General features: G+C 35.1%; 1 protein-coding gene across 2 annotated transcripts; it reads right to left on the bottom strand.

The window, feature by feature from the left end:
- Window positions 1-6465: 6465 nt before the first annotated feature.
- On the bottom strand, window positions 6466-15218 carry LOC145052962 (mediator of RNA polymerase II transcription subunit 15a-like). 2 transcript variants are annotated; one of them, XM_079000909.1, is made up of 5 exons: window positions 15066-15218; window positions 14825-14925; window positions 14177-14306; window positions 13946-14066; window positions 6466-6719 (listed from the first exon to the last, which is right to left on the bottom strand). In XM_079000909.1, exons 2-5 carry the CDS (start codon window positions 14887-14889, stop codon window positions 6709-6711), a joined length of 327 nt encoding a protein of 108 aa, XP_078857035.1. In that variant the 5' UTR covers window positions 14890-14925; window positions 15066-15218; the 3' UTR covers window positions 6466-6708. The 2 variants fall into 2 exon arrangements, with proteins under 2 accessions (XP_078857035.1, XP_078857034.1); XM_079000908.1 differs by lacking the exon at window positions 6466-6719 and adding an exon at window positions 13316-13727.
- Window positions 15219-23194: the final 7976 nt, after the last annotated feature.

A 23194-nucleotide genomic window follows, 5' to 3' on the forward strand; every position in this document is an offset into this window, starting at 1 on the left:
GTTATGTGTGAATTCATGTGTTTATGTGATAAATATGTAACAAAAAGAACTGAAATCTCAAGATCTATGGATCTAAGAGGAAGATAAACATGATCTAGAACATCTTACACTAAACAGGTTAAGAAAATTACCCTCTAAGATTAAAGTATACATATTGCAACATAAAACCCACTTTTGGGCTAAAATCTTCAAACAAACAAAAGTTGGGTTGGAAATTGCTATTCACGGTTTTCTCAAGGATTAAAAGAGTCAAAACAGTAAAAATAAGTGTTTTTATGAATATCATACTCTTTTAAAGGTTAGAAATGAAATTTATGGCTTAATGGGCCAAATTTTGGGCTTTTCGGCCCAATGAGCCAAAACTTGCGAAATCTTCAACTTTCAAGTGGTTGAAATGATAAACTTACCAAAACAGTGGGTAAAAGGGTGAATAAAACTAATTCAGGGGTTAAAATGATGTAATTTCCAAACAAGGATCAAAATTGTAAACTTTTTGGATTTTGGGTTAAAATTGTAAAAGCTGTAAAAAGGTTTGGGCTTTAATCGAAAAATACTTTTCTGGAAGGGCTGAAACTGCCAAAGAATGAGTTTTGAGCTAAAAATATCACTTGAACAAGTCTTGGGTCAAAAGTGTCAAGAAAATGGTTTAAGGGCTTAAAATGTCTTTTTATATATAAAAGGACTAAAATTGTCAATTTTACCAAAGTAGGGTTGAAAGGGGTTCAAACCAAGATTTTGAGTCAATTATTTTATTTTAAGATATTTATGTTAAAATAAAATACCAAACTACGATTCATGAAAATGGAAAGATGAAAATACGTATAATTCCAACATCGTTAAAAATAACCGACCGGCCTTGTTCTGGTGCGAAAATTAACAATTACCCAATCAAACTTTCCAACAATTAAACTATACCTAAAACAAGTAAACATTAAATTCTTTGGGCTTGAAAGTTCCAAACATGCTTATTGGGCCTTTGTGACCCATTAACATGATTTTTGGGCCCAAGGGATAATTATAAATGTTATTGGCCCTTCTATGACCCAATTTCATGTTTAAGGGACCCTCAATGGCTTTTAAGTGCTATTGGGCCTTAGTGGCCCATTAGCATTGGTAGTAAGGTCCAAGTGAATCAAATGCGAAATGGGCCAGCGTGTCTTTCGCATATCCAATAGCCTTAAATAATACGTAGGATTAGTAGGATTTGTAATCCTCTTCTCCCTGTTTATTAGGCCTATCGTCAATCCAAGTAAACAAATACGGGTCGATAATCAAAAGTAATCAAAGTCAATTGGGATTTAGTGTGTAATAACGGGTGGCACCAACGTGTGTCGATCGTAGTCTGTAGTTATAATCAAAGTCTCTTGGAGGGAGAGCGAGAGTTTGTGTATAGATCTATACGGGGGTGACTCCCCCACACCTCAGCTATTCACTACAGTTAGACTCGGCCAGTCTAGGGTGACAAAATCTTAAGATCAATTCCGCCGTTCACCAGAGTGCCAAGACAAACGAATTAGTCATTATCATGCATGGTTATAACGACTCACATAAATAAACCCAATAAAAACCAAGTAATCAAGGTAAATCAAAAATCATTTAAGTGATGGAATAACAATTCGAACAGTTATATGATATTTTTTTATGGTCGGAAAACATCGGTTTTTCCGGGGAAGTTCAACATTTTTCACTGGTACTTTTAATACAAAGCTTTTCAATTATACATGTTTTGAAATCATCATGCATGTATTTACGGATCTTCACACTTTTATATAAACAATGGTCTTTTCAGAAAATATCGGATTTTCTGGGTTGTTTTCTTACAAACTACACAAAACATTTTCATATCAAACCTGCTTATGAACTCACCAACATTCCATATGTTGACCGTTTTCAAAATAACTTGTATTCTCAGGTAACAGGTAAGCTGAGGAGTAGTACCAAGTATAATAGGGTGTTGTGCTTTTGAAAACTATCAAACAATTTATGTTATGGATTTGTAATGTTAAAACAATGTACTTGATGTGAACAAAGTTAGTTGTAATATATTGATGCATGGTGATGTTTATGTTATGATTCATGTATATTCATTGTGATGATATTCAATTTAAGTCACGCGAGCCCTCAGACGTTTCTGCCGTCTGGTTCGGGGGTGTGACAACAACCTTAACTGGATTTGGATAATAGATTATTGTTTTTGATAGACCAGATTATTATAAAATTGTAAAGTGTCCCTTTAGTTTGGTTACGCAGAATGTGGTTCTTAAGCTCATGAAAGCGGTTGTTGATGAAGGACTTGAAGTGTTGAATAACGAAGTAAGTCAATCTATTAGTTAATTGATGGAGTTGAAATGTTGTTGAATATATATATATATATATATATATATATATATATATATATATATATATATATATACATATACATATACATATACATATATATATATATATATATATATATATATATATATATATATATATATAATTGTTTCATATTTTTCGTCAATATATTAATTTTTGTCTCAATGTAGGGGAATAATGAATTTACAGACATCGAGCTTGATAGGGTTTGTGAAGAATGGGCTACTTATGTCACACAAGTTATTTACCACTGATATGTATTTGACCATTACTTTTTGATAAATTTGGAACACACTTTTTAATTTGACACTATAATTTGTGTAATGGATTGCCTTTTTATATATGTATGATATTTTATTTTGCATTATTAGACATTAAGTGTGTAATTTAGTTTGAGTAAGATTTTGCATACATACATACATATGTGTGTGTGTGTGTTACGAATTAAGACATTGAAAGTTAGTTGTGAATATATGTCGAAAGCACATATCGTGTTTGTATGTCGTAGTTGTAGGTCATAAATGTATGGCGTAAATTTTATGTCAGGCTAAATGGCTACCATTTTCTTTTATGACATGGCTTTCAATGAAAAAAAAATTCCTGTTATATATAGGAAACCCTTTTTCTAGTAATAAACCCTAAGTAGTTCTAATTGAGAGAGACATGGAGACTTAGAGATAAGGAGACTGGAAACAAAGGGGAATTTATGAAATTATAGTTATATATTGATAATTAAAAGGAGACATTTTTTTCAAGATGATAGACATTAAGAAACACATCCCTCTTTTTTAAAATATGTTTGACACTAAAACATGACACATATTTTTGTATGTTGGAAATCCTTGAGTTTTCACAAATAATGACATATTTTAGGACACATGCTTTTGTCTGTCATAAAAGCAATGTATGTTGTAATCCAAGAGTCATTAAATGCATGTTTTCTAGTAATAAGGAACCTTAGTGAATAACTATTTTTTTTTAAATACTAAAAAGTAGGATGTCTTAATAAAAAAAAATAAGTGAAAGAACATTTTAAAACTAGATAGTTATAGAATAAAGTATAACACTATCACCAGGTAGATTTGCCAAATTCCATGGGTCTTAATAAAAAAATGATTGAGGTACATTGTTGTAACAAAACGAAAATGAAGAACACTACAATCCACAAATATATGAAAATACATTGCTATTTCTTGAAATTGTTCGTAAACAAGTGACAAGAGATAATACTTTAATCCCAAATGCTACTAATATTTCAAAATCTTGGTTCTTGTAAATTGTTATTTCTTACATCTAGCCTAATATCTACAACAATACTTTCGTTACCATATAATGCTATTTATTTTAGTTTAAGAACCATATTAAATGTCTTGTATGTGCATGTCATCGCTTTGTAAGACACTTGGGATGATTTTTTTTGACCTCACATCAATAGTTTTTTTGTTGTAAAGTTGTGTTATATTAGGTGTAGTAACATAATTCGCCCATGTTCCAATATGGCTAACTTTACGTGTTATATTTATAATTTTAACCATATTTGAATTATCTTTTTCTAGTAGTGTATGTTGTTGTAAATGACATGATTTACAAGAATGCCCCTCAAGATGGTTACATAAAAAGTATTAATCATTGTTACATGTATACCTTAGTCAAATTTAACTTATACTTTGGCTCCTGCATTTAAGGCATCTTTCATTCTTTTTATTCGAGCTCGTGTCATTGACCCAACAATCTCAAAATGGGGATCCCTTTTGTAAAGGTTTGGGCATTGAGCTCGATCAACAACTACCCCAAAGTTATGATCCATACCTAAAAGAATTATATTTACATCAGTTATGAGAGTTAATTAATAAGAATTTTTTGGAACGATGGGATAAAGGAAACTTTTTTTTTTCTAAATTAACTAAGAGATTGTCAACACCGATTTTGTATTAATTTTTTTCCCATTTATTTGATCAAATTGATGGATCATATTAGTTACCACACTTGATAAGGAAAGAAAAAGAAACATAGCCCAAATTGATTGGAACACGAGTTTCAACCCAAATCTTGTTTAATTTGTTGTGTGGTTTGAACATGTGTTCTTAACATTCAAACTTCTAGCTATCTGCTAAAAGAAAAAAAAGATAAATAACAATAGTATGCTAACCCTTTTATGTATTATATGTTAAAGCCGATCTTTTTGAAATATGGTACTATGATTAATAATAAATGATTTTCAATTTTGTTCTTGAAATATGGTACTGTTAGCTACCCTAATAAATGAAAATGTTTTTACCAGATGTATTCCTCTTCTTAATTTTGACACTTGACATTTTTTTCATTATTTTATAGTAATTCTTTTTCCACATGCCGTTTTCTTATTTTTGTTTCAATGAAACATCATTATATTAATGAATTCCAGTGATAATGATATATCAAAATCCATTCATTCTTTCTTTAAATCACTCAATGTCACGCAGGATTTACACTCTTTAATTAGAACACTCAAGGCTAAAATCGCGCGTTCATGTCATATAGGCATTTCAAATTCACAACTACTGTTCTACATTTTGATCTTAATAACTAATAATATTTATGTTGATTTCCTAGAACCCGATCTTTACCTACACCCCCACCTAGTTGCAATTGTGAAGCCCTTCCTAATATCCTAATACCAGTTCTCCTCCTTCATCGCAACTCCTGCAGGATACTATCGATATATTGTTTTTGTATTTGTTACCTACTAGGTCTTCCGACATCTCTTGCTCCTATCGATAACTATTGGATAATCCTAAAAAAGTTCATCCCCATCTCCTATCCTAAAACCTAATCTTCTCTTCCCTAATTTATCTTTTATACGTTTTCTATAAATTCGATTCGTTAGCTTTTCTATTTACTAAAACTAACATTATGTGTTTCATTTTCATTGTTGATTGCTCTTCTCCTGTCTTTAGTAAGGGTTCTCGGCGTCTTCAATATGATTAACATCCCTTCTTCCATCGGTGTATTAACCATTAGAGGTAAATCTGGGTGCTTTGTATTTGTATTATTTGAATCAATCTTTCATGGTATTTGCTTCTATAATTCTTTCTCTCTCTACAAAGTACTTCAGGTGTGTGGAATTTGTTGTTAAATATGGGTTTTAATAGCCTTTTGAATAAAGTTCCAATTGAAACCAAGAAGGATGAAGCAATTTTCTGTAATTTCAATAAGGATCTTCAAATTGTAAGTTATTCATAAACACTGCTTAGTTTGGACAATTGGTCATTTTTGGTCGATTTAATTTACATACTGTCACCTCTATTACTTATTAATGGAATTATTAATTTTGTATCACATAATTGTTTATTATTTTACCAAATCGTGTAGACTTGGTTGCACTTTTCCATCTCCATATGCACTTCTTTTCCTTTGAGTTTATCAATTTTGTATTTTGTTCAGACAAATGTTTGATTAAATGCTTAAACCAAATATATCAGTTTAATTGGTATGTTACTATGTTAATATCTTCTACTGTTTATGTGTAATATGGACGAAGGTGAGGACATTCTATAACAAGCACAAGGTTTCATGGATAAGAAAGGTATGTTAGCTTCTCCTTTACATATCGATATGAATTGATATGATAATAATAGGTGGGTCCTAACTCATTCCTGATGTTTTTTCCAAGTAAAGTTCATTTCTTCCCGGTTTCTCCTCAACTATGATATTGGATGAAAGCATGATAGATAAACACAAATTTTAAAGAAGAGAAATTTGGATAATTTAAAATAATTTACTAGACTTTTATTTGATCCTTACCATTGGTAGTGACATATGCATTGTTATTACAACGATCATTGATGATTATTGCTACTTAGATGACTGACTATCTCATTTGTATGGGTAATAAGCATCATATTTAAGCTCATTTTTAGACTTTCATGCCATTATCTACCAAAAAAGTCATTTTTTTATTTTTAAATTATGAAAAAACTGGTTGATTTTGTAGGACTTACTGGTGGCAACATCCTTTCCATGTATAAAGGTGGTGACTATAAGTTTCATGCTACTGGGAGAGAGTATATAGATGTATAATTACATTCTTTACTCCTGTAATTTTTTAGACTTTTTGTCCGTTAGATGTGTTCTTTTCACACCCCGAAAATCAAAGGCGGAAACATTTCCGAGGTGGACTACCACGTTGTGTATCAAATCCAATGTACATAGTAATCACAGTAAACAAACATTACATTACATATATATGAAAGTTTACATTTGTTCCAAAAGTAAAGTTATACAAGATATACATATGCATCATATTAACAAACGCTGAGACGAGTCTTTCACGCACTCCGTCTTCATCAAAAGAGATCACCGGGTACCTGTCTAACTTGGACCTGAGAATACAAGCGGTTTGAAAATTAGCATAAAGCTGGTGAGTTCATAAGCGGTTTTGTTTTATGAAAATGTATCGATTTCCTTTAATTTCCGAAAAGACTTGTTATCCAAGAAAATCCCATATTTTCTTATGTGAAGTTGGTTTAGTTATCATTCATTACCAATTCGATTACGTGTTGTGTTTTACCCCAGGAAAATCCCATATTTTCCTAATTGTAAGATCAGTTGTATATCACAAAGTATAGTTTAACACACAAAACTATATAATGAAAATCTTGGGATCACTATCCCGAAAGAGATATAAGATAGTTTGACACATATGAAGGTACAGATTTAAGATCATGGGACTATCATCCCGGACTAGACATGAGATAAGTTGATATATATATGGAAATAAAGATTGAAAACCATGGGATCACTATCCTGGATAAGATACAGATTTGGAAAAACCATGGGATCACTATCCCGTATAAGATATAGATACAAAACCATGGGATTACTATCCCGTATAAGATATAGTTAAAGACCATGGGGAAAGACATCCCGCACAAGTTATATATACAAACCATGGGATTACTATCCCGTATAAGATATAGTTAAAGACCATGGGGAAAGACATCCCGCACAAGTTATATATACAAAACCATGGGATTACTATCCCATATAAGATATAGTTAAAGACCATGGGGAAAGACATCCCGCACAAGTTATATATACAAAACCATGGGATCACTATCCCGTATAAGATATAGATTCTAAACCCAAACTGTGAATAAGCTAATATTAATACATGTTGTGAGTCGGGTAACCATACTAATACGACAACGTGACCTCCTTGACGTTTGTCAGACGTCGAAACGATATCCAGAAATTTGTCACCCCAGGCGTTCCCGCCTAACTGTAGCTAGCAGTTAAGGTGTGGGATTGTCAGTCCCGAATAGATCTATTCACAAATTCCGCGCTCTCCCTCCAGGAGACTCTGGTTACACTTCCAGGGAGGATTTACTAATCATCCATAAAGGGTAGTGACTATCTCACAAACCAGTACTAAACTATTCACAGGGTTCTCATAAGATATCGACATACAGAAGATTATGAAACATAGTACAGTAAGTGTAGATACATACAATGAAATTATCTGACAATACATTCAAATGATACGGAGATAAACTGAATCAGACATAGTTTATCTAATAACTGGATATAGATATTGACATATGGTAGAAAGAACAGTAAAGACCCCCAAATTATTCCCATAATAATTTGATTAGTTTGATTGTTTCCTTAACTAAAATTCTTTTAGTTGTAATTGATAAGTCATTCCTTATGCTCAGCATAATACATAAGGAGTAAAAGAGTTTATAAGTTTGTCAGATATAATTTGAAACATATCAATGTTTTGATTTGAAAACAGTTGTAGTTTGCTTGTATTCCCCCCTGAAAACATTGAAAACAGTGAAAAAGCCGTAGGGGTATGAACTCACCGGATGAGATATGAGACGGTTTGGATGCTAAGAGTTGATCCGGAACTTGTAAACGCACGAGGTTCCTAATTATGATGTAAAGATACACATTTGTATCTAATTAGGACTTAGATTGATTGTTGGATAGGGACAATTGCTTCAAGTCGCGATAACACTCTGATACAAGTGTTTGGAGGGACCCGGGTGGCGTTTAGGGACATGAATGATGCGAGGGACTTAGGAAATGAGTTGGGAATTCAAAGGAACACCCCTTTTAGGGAGTTTACGGCCACAAGACCCATTACCCATGAGTTTACGGCCGTAAACTCATGGTGGGGTCAAATGTGGGCAAAAGTGATTTCAAACACTTAGGGGAATTTTTCTAGGTTTGGTTCAAAGTCTTGGAATGGATTTTTAACATCAAAATGACACATTTTAGGGAGTTTACGGCCTAGCATGGTCTCATGGCCGTAAACTCCTATAAATCCATGAAAAGTTGTGTTTTTGGATCCCAAACTAATCACATGTGATTGCTAAAATTGTACCAAAGCCTTATATGCATTTGTTTGAGGATTTGAAAGGATTTTTGGAGTTTATGGCCAATGAGACCCCTCTCATGGCCGTAAACTCTCTTAAAGAGCAATTCCATGTGTTTTAATGCTAAAAACTTGTTTGTATGGACTTCTAAAATTCATTCCAAGGCTTTAGGGGTGGTTTAAGGCCATTTTGACATGTGTTTATGAGTTTACGGCCAAAGGCTATGTGCTTAGGCCGTAAACTCCAATATGTGGTGTGTTTGATGTGTTTAAGGCCTCCAAACCATTTTTAGATGATTCTAGGATTTACCACAAGGTCATTGGCTGAGTTTCAGGGCATTTGGACATGTTTTAGGGCACTTAATCCCCCTTTTAGAGGAGTTTACGGCCCAAGCACATACCTTGGCCGTAAACTCTTATTTGTCCCCCAAAAATGATGTTTCAAGTGTCTAAATGCAATTATCAATGTTCTATAATTCATAACTAAGACATATAAGTGATTTGGAAGGGTTTAAGGGCATGAAAACCCTAGATATATGAGTTTACGGCCCAAGAATGATCCATGGCCGTAAACTCCTTCAAACATCACAAAGTTCATGTTTTAAATGTTCTAAGTCCATATCTTGAAGTCCCTTAGCCATATCTAAAGTCCAAATGAGTTTAGGAAGGAGTTTAAGGGCTTAAAACCCTTCAAATTGGTGTTTACGGCCTAGGCAGCCTCCTGGGCCGTAAACTCATATATGTTGTCCCATTTCATGATTAAATGTCGAATTTGGAAGCCAATTATGCTATAGATTAAGGCTAGGAAGGTACCTTAGGGATTTGAGGCCTTAAATTTGAGTTTTGGACCCTTAAACTTGGATTTAGGAGAGAGGTTAGAGAGAGAGAGTAGAGAGAGAAGGAAAAAGCTTCAAATGGATGCTAGAACACGTTTATATAGGTCTTAAAACTTGTACGCGGTGGAATTCTACCCGATACCGACGTTAAACGCGGCTTTTGGTCGCACCCGATTAAGTTTCCGTCACCCGGCGGGGACATTTCTAAAACTTATGAAATGATTATATTCGGGCTAATTACGTGAGTTCCTGAGTGATTTAGACACTCATTAAATAAAATAATCATATAAGTTTGAATAATTAACTCCAAAAAGAAAACGGAACGAATTTGATAACGGCGACCTTTCGGGTAGAACGGGTTTTGGCGACGAACAATTTCGGGTTGTTACATTATCCCCCCGTTAGAGGGAATTTCGTCCCGAAATTCAAAGAATACGATATGGATCATGAGTTTGAAATGAGACACGAATGAATTTGTTACTTTGGATCTTTACTTTTTCAAGTGGAATCGGGTCTCTACTGGGCGTTCTAGTGAATTCTCACTATCGGGGCGTGTCTTCGTTTCGCATCTTGACTCTCTCTCAATCTATGTTATCAATCGGTTCTCTCATGGAAGTTCCAACCCTTGATGACTTCGGTTTCCTCAAGGAATCACTAGGGTTTCGTTGAGTAGAAGCTTCTAAGGATTCGAAACATGATGTACTGGATAGATGTTAACAAGTTCTACGACCATCCGAACCCTGAAGATTGTAGAATCAATCTCTACGAGGACCTCGAAAAGTATGATGTGGAACTAAACTTTTAGACGTTCGAATGAAATTCCCGGAAACTCTTCAGGGCAAACATTTAGTAGAAAGGGCTACTAACTTCCCGTTTCTCAATGATCACAGAAACGAGGGATGTGGTAATTCGTATCAGGAAAACTCTTGAGTTTTAAAGCATGACACAATACGAAAGTTTGATGCCGAAGATCATGAGAGTTAGGTCGAGGAAAAAGATATAGACAGGCGACCCTCTCGAAATCAGGATAACAACATGAATGAGGCTCAGTCATTCCATGTTAAGCGTAGCATCAAGGCATTCTCGTGAAAAGTTTCCATTTAACCGGATGGAACAGAATAGTCCTCTGGACCGAGGATTCAATCTATAGGTACGAAGTTAGGGTTCTCAATCTCATTGGTTAGTCGTCTCGATGATACACATTTCGATCACATACGAAGGGTGAAGTTTAGAGAACGTTCAAATAGATAGGTAACAGGTTTCCCTCTAAACGCTGGAATCGAAAAGAGTTGCAGGTACAAGAGTTATCAAAGAGAAGTATACCTGCGGCGACAGAGGGATCAGTGGTGGTAGTTGCTTTGGGGCAATTCCTTTTGAAGTGCCCTGCTTCACCACAATTGTAGCAGGCTGGACTGATTCCTGCTCCCGATGATTGGTTCGTTGATTTGGCTGGTTTTCTGCAGGTTCGAGACAGATGGCCCTTCTTGCCACAGTTGTCGCAGATCCTTTCGCGACATGGACCAGGAATGCGGTGATGGTAGTTGCACTTACCACACCAAGGAAGGGTACCAGTGTATTTCATTATATTTCCATTTAAAATGTATATTAGAAAAGACAGAAAATATTTTTTTTCAATATATTAACAATATCAATTATTAACTCATTTCAGACTTCAAATCCTCTAATCTTAAGCAATATCTTTATTTTTAGATGTTTTTTAACAAATATTTCGTTATACCATATATAATTGTTGTTGCCATATTTAATATATCAAATTTAATTTTTTAACATTATACTTTTATGTTTTTATCATTAATCATAAATTAAATAACATTATTAAAATTTAATAACCATATCAAATATTATTAATTTATACATAAGATCGTAAACTTAACAATATACATTAGTTTTTATATAAAAAAATTTCTTTGTAATTGGATTGTGAATATCTTTTTTTATTATATAATTTTTTTTTATTGTTATGTAACACGTGTTTATAACCTAGTTGACGAATAAAACCAGGTTTGATAAATAATTTCGGCTAAGAGCATCTAAAATTATAAGTTTTTATATAGCTTATTACCATACATGTATATTTTATTACCACTTAATGTCATCGGATTTGATAACTTATTTGTTTTTTTTAACTTGATCATATATATATATATATATATATATATATATATATATATATATATATATATATATATATATATATATATATATATAGACTTAGGTTCAAATGTTCTCATTATCTATTGTGTGTATGCATAATTAATTCTGGACCAATCATGTTAGTTATTTTAAAAAAGTAATTAATGCATATTAAATGCTAAAGATGTAATTAATATCCATTATATCTTTAACATGTAATATGCATTAATTAGTTTATTAAAATAAATAAAATAATTGATTCAGAATCAATAATACATGAATACAATAGATAATGAAAACAAAATAACCTAACCATATATATATATATATATATATATATATATATATATATATATATATATATATATATATATATATATATATATTGAGTTCTCAATATACTTTTACTAAATTTTATATATAATCCCTTCTACCTTAAGTATATTTCATTTTACCTCTTTAATTATAATTTACTTGTAGATAATTTTTATTTATTTACTAATTAATTATACCTATTAAAAATTTAATGACATCTCATTTATAAGATATAAATTAAATGCTTTTAATTTATTTTTGTAACTACAACATAATAATTTTTGGTATTTTATACATACAAATAGTAAAACGATATATTTGTATTTATACATTCATCTTAAAATATTATTTGTGTTTAAAAAATAGACGAATTAAACATGGAGGTTTTATAAAGGCGAATTTTGTATAGGTCATTTTTAAACATCAAAATATTATATTTGTCTAATTTAAATTTTAAATAAATTACTTACTTTTTACCAACTTTTAAAATATCATATTTATCCAAATTTTTATTTTTAAGATTTCTAGACATATTATATTCATTTATTTTTATTAATTTACCATAATACCATTTTTCTATATTCTGACTCCTATTTCATGCTGACACAATTTTTGATAATTGCTTCAGTGCACGAATCATGTCTTTAATAACCAAAGTCGTTAACTTCTCACCAATGGGCTTTAATCTATAACTTTTACCTAATTAGAGGTCTTGATTTCCTAATAAACAAAAACTTAACTTTGTATAGGCTAGTTCTACGGTAATTTTCATTACTTGAAGAGGTCATTTACTGTTCTAGAAGGTTTGCACTGATGAACTCGCACAAAATGTTATAGATAAATGTTAATTTTGACATTGATGAGACGTATTCTTCTAGAAGGGTTTTCACTCTATGTGGATCCTGATTTTAAGGTTCTAGACATTTGTTAATCAAACTTGATTCATGATTCTTGTTTTCAACTAGGTTGAATAGGTTTGAGGAGCTAACGACTATGGTTATCAAAGAGAGATAGATTCAGGTGACCGAAACAGAAACAGTTACTAAGAAAAGTTAAAATGGGCTCGAATTTATAACTATCTAAGGTATAATAGTCACTTTATAAAAATAATTGATTATAAAATATTTAAAGAAAAATTAAAATAAAGATTTGAGCAAGATATTTTGAAAGTTATGAAGGTAGATAGAATATTTAGAATTTATATTGAACAAATATGATATTTTGATATTTTAGAAGTATATATTCGAAATTCTTCCACGTAAAGGATTTTAAATAGATGAGGATAAATTACTTATATTTATAAAACAAACTTTTAAATAAACTTAACCATTGGAATGATAACTTATTTAGAGGTCAAAATTAAAGATTAATTATATGAAGATGTGACACTTATTCTAATTGATACCGGAGATGCTCTTTAGTATTCTAAATCCATTCACTCAACTAAAAGTCCTAACTTTGTGTTAGTATTTTCCTCGTGTGAGTTGAGGAAATATATCAGGCTTTCGTTGTTCGTTGCTCTTCGTTCTTGCTGTCCTCTCTCGTTGTTTCTACTTCTTTTCTTTCTTTGAATTTGAACATCCCAACACCATTTCAAAGCTCTAGTCACAGGCTTGAAAGCCAAAAGTTGAAGGGTAAGAAGATGTATGCTTGAAGACAAAGTTGTATCATTCCTATTTGGGTGTTGGGGTTATGTGGAATTTCTATGTCATTATAAAAATAAAAGTTAGGAGGTAAACTTAGTTTTCAAATTTCAAAAGAATGGAACAAAAAATACACAAAGTTTCATATAAAGAGAACTTGAATGATAAAATCTCTTAACAAAAAAGTTTAGGGTCCCTAAGTTAAACAAATCTGAATCTTGGTTATATTTAACTATACTGAACTTAGTTATACCTTGAAAACGTGTATTTGGAAGTACCTGGATCCGAGGGGTTTACAGAATTAGCACCAGGGTTAGAATGCATTGCATCTGGCATGGGATTTTGTGATATCGTTTCCATAACCTTCATCTTCAAGGCTATCTTCCGCAAATAATCATTCTGCAAACCAAATATTATGAAGATTTAAACTTATCCGTATATATATGGCAAAATGATATATCACCAATCAAAAGCAAAAGCTATTATAATAAAAAAACACATCGCAAAACCTGATTTGCAGTTGTTGGAGAAGTATAAATCTTCTGTTCAAATTTCAAAGCTATTTTTCTTAGTTCTTGTAGCCCCTCTGCCTCAGCCTCTGGTCCAGAAATCGGAATATATCTCTTCAAGATATCAGTTCTACGTAATATCAACATGTATCAGTCAAAAGAAGTAGGTAACTTTTTGAAGATATTTCCTATATAAAGCCTGTTTTTACCAGTCAAAAAAATTATAGAAAACCAGCCACAACAAGCAATCCAAGTGTAATTGCAATTCAAGAAGTGTAAGGAAACTAGTGAGAAAAAAAACACAGCCATGCTGAATACGTAAAAAGTTTGAAACATTACAAAAGCAATAAGCCCCAAAAGAATCTATACTTTCAGAATGTTAGATGTGTGAACATTCTTTTTGAGTATATATTTCTGTAAGCATGGTAATTAATTTTAGGGGTCTATTAGCTTAGGTGTGTGTTTTTTTCTTCCCTTTTCTTGTAATAGTTTCTTTGTCGATTAATATAAACAATATGATTTCTTAGGGTAAGATTAGCAACACAATCCCATAAGCTAACATCACCATCGTTATAGACTTACAGTAAGATAAATTCTTAGCAGATAAGCATAAACAAATTCTTAAAGAAAAAAAATACGTAAACACACATCTTGTTCACGATCCTGTTCCGTGAAATATCTGTCAGCTGAGACCTCCAATCACCAGATTCCATAGAGGACTCACAAACAGTGTTACTTCAGTTATCGAACTGCGATTTGAGTTTTGAATTAGCATGTGATCAAACATATCAGTATAATATATGTTTAGATGTTTCGCTTGAAGCAATCTACAAAGCTTAAACTTAATTCATGAGTGATAGTGAAAACAAGAATTAAATAGCTAGCTTACATTAAGGAATTGGACGTAGCTGCTTTTTCTCCCTGTCTATCAGAAAAAAGCGAAATCTATCGATCCAAAAGTAAACGAGATGAGAGAATTTGAACCGATTGAGTGTAGTTGTAGGAAAAGTCAAATTGCATATATAAGGTCTTGGTCGCTGATTTATGGACCCTCCTTCGACGAAATAGTGAACACAATCCACATGGACGAATTTATCATGTTAAGGGCATCTGGAATGCATAATTAATTTGTTAAATTAAGAGAAATTTTCAAAAAAGTTTCCTAAGATTTTGTATTTTTTGCAGTTTTAGCTTAAAAATGTTTGGACTTGCAGCATTGATTCAAATTTGATATATATATATATATATATATATATATATATATATATATATATATATATATATATATATATATATATATATATATATATATATATATATATATATATATATATATATATATATATATATATTTATTTATTTATTTATTTTTCTTTTGTGATTTTGGCCCTTCAAGGCAACAAAGTTTACTTCTCATGGTTAACTTGTACCACATGCGTATAAGGCATGGGGCATTTTCCTCCGCTGGTATAACACCCAACATTTTATATATTAAAATAATATGATTTGTAAAACATTTTTTTTGTCATAGGACCCATTTGTAAATTATGGTACTAAAAATTTTCAACTCATTTACAAATATTTTTGTAAAACTATCAATACGTTTATTACAATTGATACAAATAAACCATTATAAAGCTGCTAGGTTGTTTACATCATTGGAGATTTATGATATTTAAATAATTTTACATAAGATAATCAATGTCTCCTTGAGCTACATTGTTTTGGACACAAAATTATTATGAAAATCATTTAATAAAACTGTATATTAAAATGCATTTATAAACACAATGTAGACAATGTTATGTATGTTCTCACTCAATACAAGTCTTTTCGGGCCTTCCCGAGCCTCAGCTACCTGTCGATTCTAATATTGAAAAGGATGACCCCAAATAGGTTAGTCACCAAAGGTGACTCGGTATGCTAACTGATACGAGGAAGTAATCCTTCGTAGCACGATCCCGTAAGTACACCTGTAATTTGGCTAGTCATAATAAGTGACTTAGAACGTTGATCTTTACTAAAGAACAAATCATCCGGGCAAGGCCCAAGACATAGTACACGTGGAGCCCTTGGGCAACATGCTCGGATTCCCAAGTATTATTCATTTATTTATTTTTGGTAAATTGTGAGGAGACTCGGCGAGTTGGAGGCTAGACTCGCCGAGTAGGATCGCGAATTTGGACGCGCGTTCGCGTCCGGACTCGGCGAGTCCAAGAGTGGACTCAGCGAGTCCACGCTGTTTAATGAAACCCTAATTTCCCGGCCCTGAGCCCTATTTAAAGGGCCTTATAACCCTTCATTGCGGCTACCTTCGACCTTGAGAGCACTAGAGCACCTGTGAGTCCTTGTGAGTGAGAAAAGAGGCCATTATTCTTCATCTTTGTGTGTGTTAGCAAGAAGGGAAGAGGAAGGCTAACTTGGAGGATTGGGGAGCTTGGATCTACTTCCATTTTGGGCAGAGGAAGCTATTTGAGGTATTATTCAGAGCTTATTCTCGTGTTTTTATGTATATGGTCAAATCTAGGGTTTCTTCATGCCTTGTAATTTGAGTGTGAGAGGTCCCTTTGACAATTGGTACCTAGATCTGGATCTTAGTAGGTCCAGAGAGTCCCAAATGCCCTGTTTTATGCCTATCCTTTTGAGTTGGGGACTTAGGTTACCATTTTAGATGTCATTTCACCAAAAGAAGCCTTGTAAGCGTTGCATGGTAGCCAAGATTGTAACTTTACGTGATAAATGTGCTTGGAAGGACTGGATCTATGAGTTATTGGAGCGGATCTGGCCTCAGGAGTGAGTTTGAGTTCATGCATGGCTTAGACTCGCCGAGTCCGAAGAACAGAATCGGCGAGTAGCTTGAAGATTGCCTTTAACCACTCAGCGAGTGGTCTTACCGAGTTATGGGTTGACTCAGTGAGTCAGGGAGAGTCAGAGAGGGTTGACAGGTGGACTGATTCAAGCTGGAACTCACCGAGTTGTTCTTGAGACTCGGCGAGTTGAGTCGTGGTGGCCCCGCGATTCATGCCAGGTGGAACTCGTCGAGTCAGGGAAGTACTCGACGTGTCAAGAGAGGATCCTAGGGAGTCAGTGAACACGTATAGACTCGCCGAGTCGCCCTAGTGCACTCGCCGAGTCCGGTCGAAGTTGACCGTTGACCAGAGTTGACCAGTGTTGACTTGATAGGGGTAGTCAACTTTAGTTGTGAAAGTGTTAACTAGAGGTATATGATGATATAGGAGGATTATAGCTCGGAGGATCGAACGCGAGTGATTTCCGGGATTCGCGAGTTATCGAGATACACGAGGTGAGTCTTCTCACTATACTTTACCTTGAGTAGGTAACCAGAGTTATGTGACAGAGTATTTGTATGCTATATGTATGTTATGTGTTGTGCTGCATTATTTCTATGTGATTTATGCTGTGCATGTTTATGGAGTTGGAACCGGAAGGTTCCCAGAGTTAGAACCAGAGGGTTCACAGAGTAGGGTCTACGGACCCACAGAGTTATAGCCTCGAGTGGCTAATATGTGTTATGTGTGGTATTTTGGGGAACTCACTAAGCTTTGTGCTTACAGAGTTGGTGTTTATTGTTTCAGGTACTAGTGATGACCGTGGGAAGGCGCCAGCTTGATCAGTACACACACATGGGATTTTTATGATATGTGATCTTGGGATTTATTGTATGACATTGATTGGAGATTTCAAACATTGATGTTTTATGAAAAATTAAATGAATATGTTTCTATATTATGCGAAAAATTATTTTGATATTCACGGTGTTACAAGTTGGTATCAGAGCCTTGGTTTGAGGGATTCGAGTACACCTTCGGGCGTATTTGAACTCAAACTGAGGATTTGAGAAGTATTTCAAAAAGAATAAAAGATTTTTGGATGAACGAAGAGCAGAGTTGTGTGTACGATCAGTCCGCGCCCGAACGGTGATTTCCCAAAATACCCTCATGTTATGTGATATTGATATTGATATGATGTATTCTCATGCTAGAGTAGGCTAGGTACTCCTATTAGGACTAGAGTGGCCTGATTTGTGATGCCTTAGCCTAGGGAGAGGTGAGCTACTATGAGATGCTTGAGAGTGAGTAGGTAGCAGCGAGGGGCTTATGAGAGATTTGTTAGAGAGTGGATTGTGCATGATAGAGTACTTGGAATTTGGGATCCGAAGAGGAGGACTTAGGGTGTATTCTGGTACGGTGCGGACAATAGTATTGGGCCTGTACTACTGAAAGCGCCGGAGCGGTGTACAGCCCAAGTAGGAATCTTTGGAATACCAAGGATCAAGGAGGGAAGAGTTGTCGAGTGTGACTATGCTCGAATGGATTCTAATTTATCGTATGTTGTATTTCAGAGGTAGATCATGGTGAGGACACGTCTGATGCCTGAGAGCAGTGAGACCAGTGATGAGGAGATCCGCCGGATCATCCACGAGGAGGTGGCTGCGGCCATCAGGGCAGAGATACCAGAGATGTTCGGGTCTATTAAGACATGCCCAAAATCTCGGCCAGAAAAGACCGTTTTTCATTTATGCTTTAAAAATATTTTCAGAGTAAATCCTTTTGATTTGAAAGAGTTGCGGAATTTGTTCCCAAAACAAAACATGATAAAACAATGTTTACCAAAGCATTTCATAAAAGAAATGTATTTTTCATTATATAATCAAAACTCGGGGTGTCATGTTCCGATACAGACCAATAAGCATAAACGATAACATTACAAGTCATTCAACAAATATATACATATACAGACTTGTAAACAAAACAACTGATGGTTATAAATTCATAACTCCTTCGTTTGACGTCCGTTCTCGCCTAACTTTTATCGCTTTGATACCAACAATGAGATCTTCGATTCTCATTTAGATTGCTTCGGCTAAAAACCACTCGATCTCAAATCGAGTATTTCGGGCTGCACATCGCTAAGCCGAAACTTCGATAAATCATAACTTCCTCATACGAAGTCAGATTTGGGCGTTCTATATATATTCGGAAACCTCGTTTCAATTACTACAACATTATTCAAAGATATTAAGTTTATTTTACACTTAAATTTTGACGCTTATTTTTATTCTTAATTAATCAAACCACATCATTAAGCAATTAAGCACCAAAACACATAATACTCAAATAATACAATATTTATTATTACAAAACGGGTTACAGAGGTTAACCTAGACTATTACATTGCTAAAAATGGCAAGCCCGGAGACACAGGCGTTACAATTCTCTCAACCTTAGAATGATTCCGTCCCCGGAATCACACATCAACAAACAAATTCGGATAGCGACTCAACATGTCACTCTCCGTCTCCCAGGTGAGATTCGGCCCATTCGTGTGTTTCCATCGGACAAGCACTAACCCAACCATTTTGCGTCGCAACTTCTTAGTCTTTCGGTCAACAATTGCCTCTGGTTCTTCAATCAACCTTTTGTTCTCATCAATTCTCAATTCAGAAATTGGAATTATGTCAGGAAGTTCTCCCGTGAACTTCCTCAAATAACACACATGAAAAGTGTTGTGAATTCCATTCGGTTCCTCGGGTAATTCGAGCTTGTAAGCTTGGTTCCCAACCCTCTGAAGAACTTTAAACGGTCCAATAAACCTTGGACTCAACTTTCCTCTTTTTCCAAATCTTATAAGTCCCTTCCACGGCGAGACTTTAAACAAAACCGAATCTCCAATTTCAAAAGTCATCGGTCTTCGCTTCTTGTCAGCATAACTCTTTTGACGATCTTGAGCTGCTAACATTCTTTCCCTAATTATTTTCAACTTTTCAGCAGTTTGATGAACCATCTCCGGTCCCATAAACTGCTTTTCCCCAGCCTCAAGCCAACAAGATGGCGTACGACACTTCTGTCCATACAAAGCTTGATAAGGTGCCATCTTAATGCTCGAGTGAAAACTATTATTGTAGGAAAATTCTACCAAAGGTAAATGTTCATCCCAATTACCTAGGAATTCCAAGGTACATGCTCTCAGCATATCTTCAAGTGTTTGTATCGTTCTTTCACTCTGACCATCAGTCTGCGGATGGTAAGTTGTGCTTAAACATAACTTGGTACCCATTTCCTCTTGTAGACTTTTCCAAAACCTTGAGGTGAAACGGCTATCACGATCCGATACAATCATTAACGGAACACCGTGAAGCCTCACAATTTCCTTCACGTAAGAATTCGCAAGCTTTTCCATAGACCATTTCTCCTTGGCTGCTATGAAATGCGCACTCTTAGTGAATCGATCAACGACCACCCAAATCATGTCGTGACCACTTTTTGTTCTAGGCAGTTTAGTGACAAAGTCCATAGCAATGTCTTCCCACTTACCCATAGGCACAGGCAATGGTTCTAAACTCCCGTAAGGTTTCTGATGTTGTGTCTTGACTCTCGCACAAGTCACACACTCAGCCACATACTTTGCAACATCAAGCTTCACCGTCGGCCACCAGTAGTAGGGTTTCAGGTCCCTATACATTTTAGTGCTACCAGGATGAATCGAGTACATGGTCTTGTGAGCTTCTTCCATCAGAAGATCTCTGACTCCTCCTGACTTAGGTACCCAAATACGATCTTGGAATACCTTCAGTCCATGACCATTAGTACCAAACACCAACGTTTTACCCAAACGTTCCTCCTTTCGGTCATTTTTCTCAGAAGCTTCCTCTTGAGCTTTCTTTATACTTTCCACAGTTGTTGAGACAACTTTAATTCTCAACGCTCTTGGCCTTTTCCTTTCAAGATTGACCTTCCGACTGAGAGCATCAGCAACAACATTAGCTTTACCGGGGTGGTAAAGTATCTCACAGTCGTAGTCTTTAAGTAATTCTAGCCAGCGTCGTTGCCTCATATTCAATTCCTTCTGATTAAAGAGATATTGGAGACTCTTATGATCAGTAAAAAGTTTGCACTTCGTGCCATAGAGGTAATGCCTCCATATTTTCAAAGTGAAAACTACCGCTGCCAACTCCAAATCATGAGTCGGGTAATTCTTTTCATGCTCCTTCAACTGTCGAGACACATATGCTATCACCTTTTCTCTTTGGGTCAAAACACAACCCAATCCAACCCCAGACACATCGCTATAAACAACGAAGTCTTCAACTCCATCAGGTAGAGAAAGTATCGGTGCCTCGCATAGCTTCTTCTTTAACTTCTCGAATGCTTCTTTATTCTTATCACTCCAAGCATAAGTAGCTCCTTTGTGGGTCAAAGCTGTCAATGGAGTAGCGATCGAAGAAAAACCTTGGATAAACCTTCGGTAATATCCGACTAATCCTAAAAAGCTTCGAATCTCCGTGGGACTTTTCGGTTGTTCCCACTTCATCACAGCTTCGATCTTCGCTGGATCAACCATTATCCCTTCTTGGTTGACCACGTGACCCAAGAATTGGACTTCACGAATCCAAAAATCACATTTGGAGAACTTCACATACAGCTTCTCCTGCTTCAAAACTTCTAACACTTCTCACAAGTGTCTGCCATGCTCCTCCTGGCTTTTCGAGTAAATCAGAATGTCGTCTATGAACACTATCACGGATTTATCAAGGAACGGATTACAAACCCTATTCATCAAATCCATGAACGCTGCCGGAGCATTGGTTAGTCCAAACGACATAACCAAGAACTCGTAGTGTCCATATCTAGTTCTGAATGCAGTCTTCTCGATATCTTGCTCTCTTACTTTCAGCTGATGATATCCTGACCTTAGATCGATCTTCGAGAAATAGCTCGAACCTTGCAATTGATCAAATAGGTCATCAATCCTCGGCGACGGATATCTATTCTTTATTGTTGCCTTGTTCAGCTCTCTGTAATCGATGCACATTCTCATACTTCCATCTTTCTTCTTTACAAATAACACCGGAGCTCCCCAGGGCGATGAACTAGGTCTAATGAAACCTTTGTCCAATAACTCCTGAAGTTGCATCATCAGCTCCTTCATCTCCGTCGGTGCTAATCGATAAGGTGCTTTTGCTATTGGCGTGGTTCCTGGTAACAAGTCTATTCTGAACTCTACTTGTCTATCAGGTGGTAATCCAGGAAGATCTTCGGGAAATACTTCTGGATAATCACACACCACTGGAATGCTCTGCATCACCTTCTTTTCTTTCTTAGCATCGATCACGAATGCTAAATATTGTGTACATCCCTTGGTCAAACACTTTCTGGCTTTCATTAGAGAAATGATTCCAGAATTCACTCTGCGTTTGTCCCCATACACCATAAACGAATCTTTCCCAAGCGGGTTTACTTTAACTATCTTCTTGTTGCATAAAATTTCAGCATCATTGGCGCTAAGCCAATCCATTCCCAACACGATGTCGAAACCATTAAGATCGATGGGCAATAATTCCTCGTGAAACTTATTCCCATTAAGGTCGATTAAGATGTTTTTCATACGATGGCTAACAGGTACAAACTTGCCACTAGCTACTTCGACTAATAAAGCATCATCTAGTCTATCAATAGGCAAAGCTAGCTTTCTACCAAACTCATGCGAAATAAAGGAGTAGTTGGCTCCAGAATCAAACAAAATTTGAGCAAGTAATTCATTTACGAGAAAGGTACCTGAAGCGACATCAGCTTCATCTTTCGCAGCTTCAAGTGTCATCTGGAAGGCTCTCGCCTTCGGATTTGGTGGAATGTTGGGCCTAGCTGCCTCCTTCTTCTTCGGACAGTCTTTCAAAATATGCCCCTCTTCATTGCAACCAAAACACATCCTTTTGTTGTTCGGACATTCATTGGCAAAATGTCCAACCTTCCCACACTTGTAGCAGGTCACATCCTCGCTACATTTCCCAAAGTGCTTTTTCTTACACTTATCACACCACTTCGCTTCGCCTCCTTTTCCTCCACCAAACTTTTTCGAATCAGATTTCGAAAATTTGCCCTTCTTACCGGAACCAGATGTTCCCTCAAACTTTCTTTTCTCACCAACCTCAACCTTGTCGGTGGTTCTTCCCTTTATCATGTTCTCAACAGACTTGGCTGCCCAGATAGCTGCCTCTAG

This window comes from Lactuca serriola, chromosome 5 (assembly GCF_051521515.1).
Source record: "Lactuca serriola cultivar US96UC23 chromosome 5, Lser_US96UC23_V15, whole genome shotgun sequence".
NCBI classification, from domain to species: domain Eukaryota; kingdom Viridiplantae; phylum Streptophyta; class Magnoliopsida; order Asterales; family Asteraceae; genus Lactuca; species Lactuca serriola.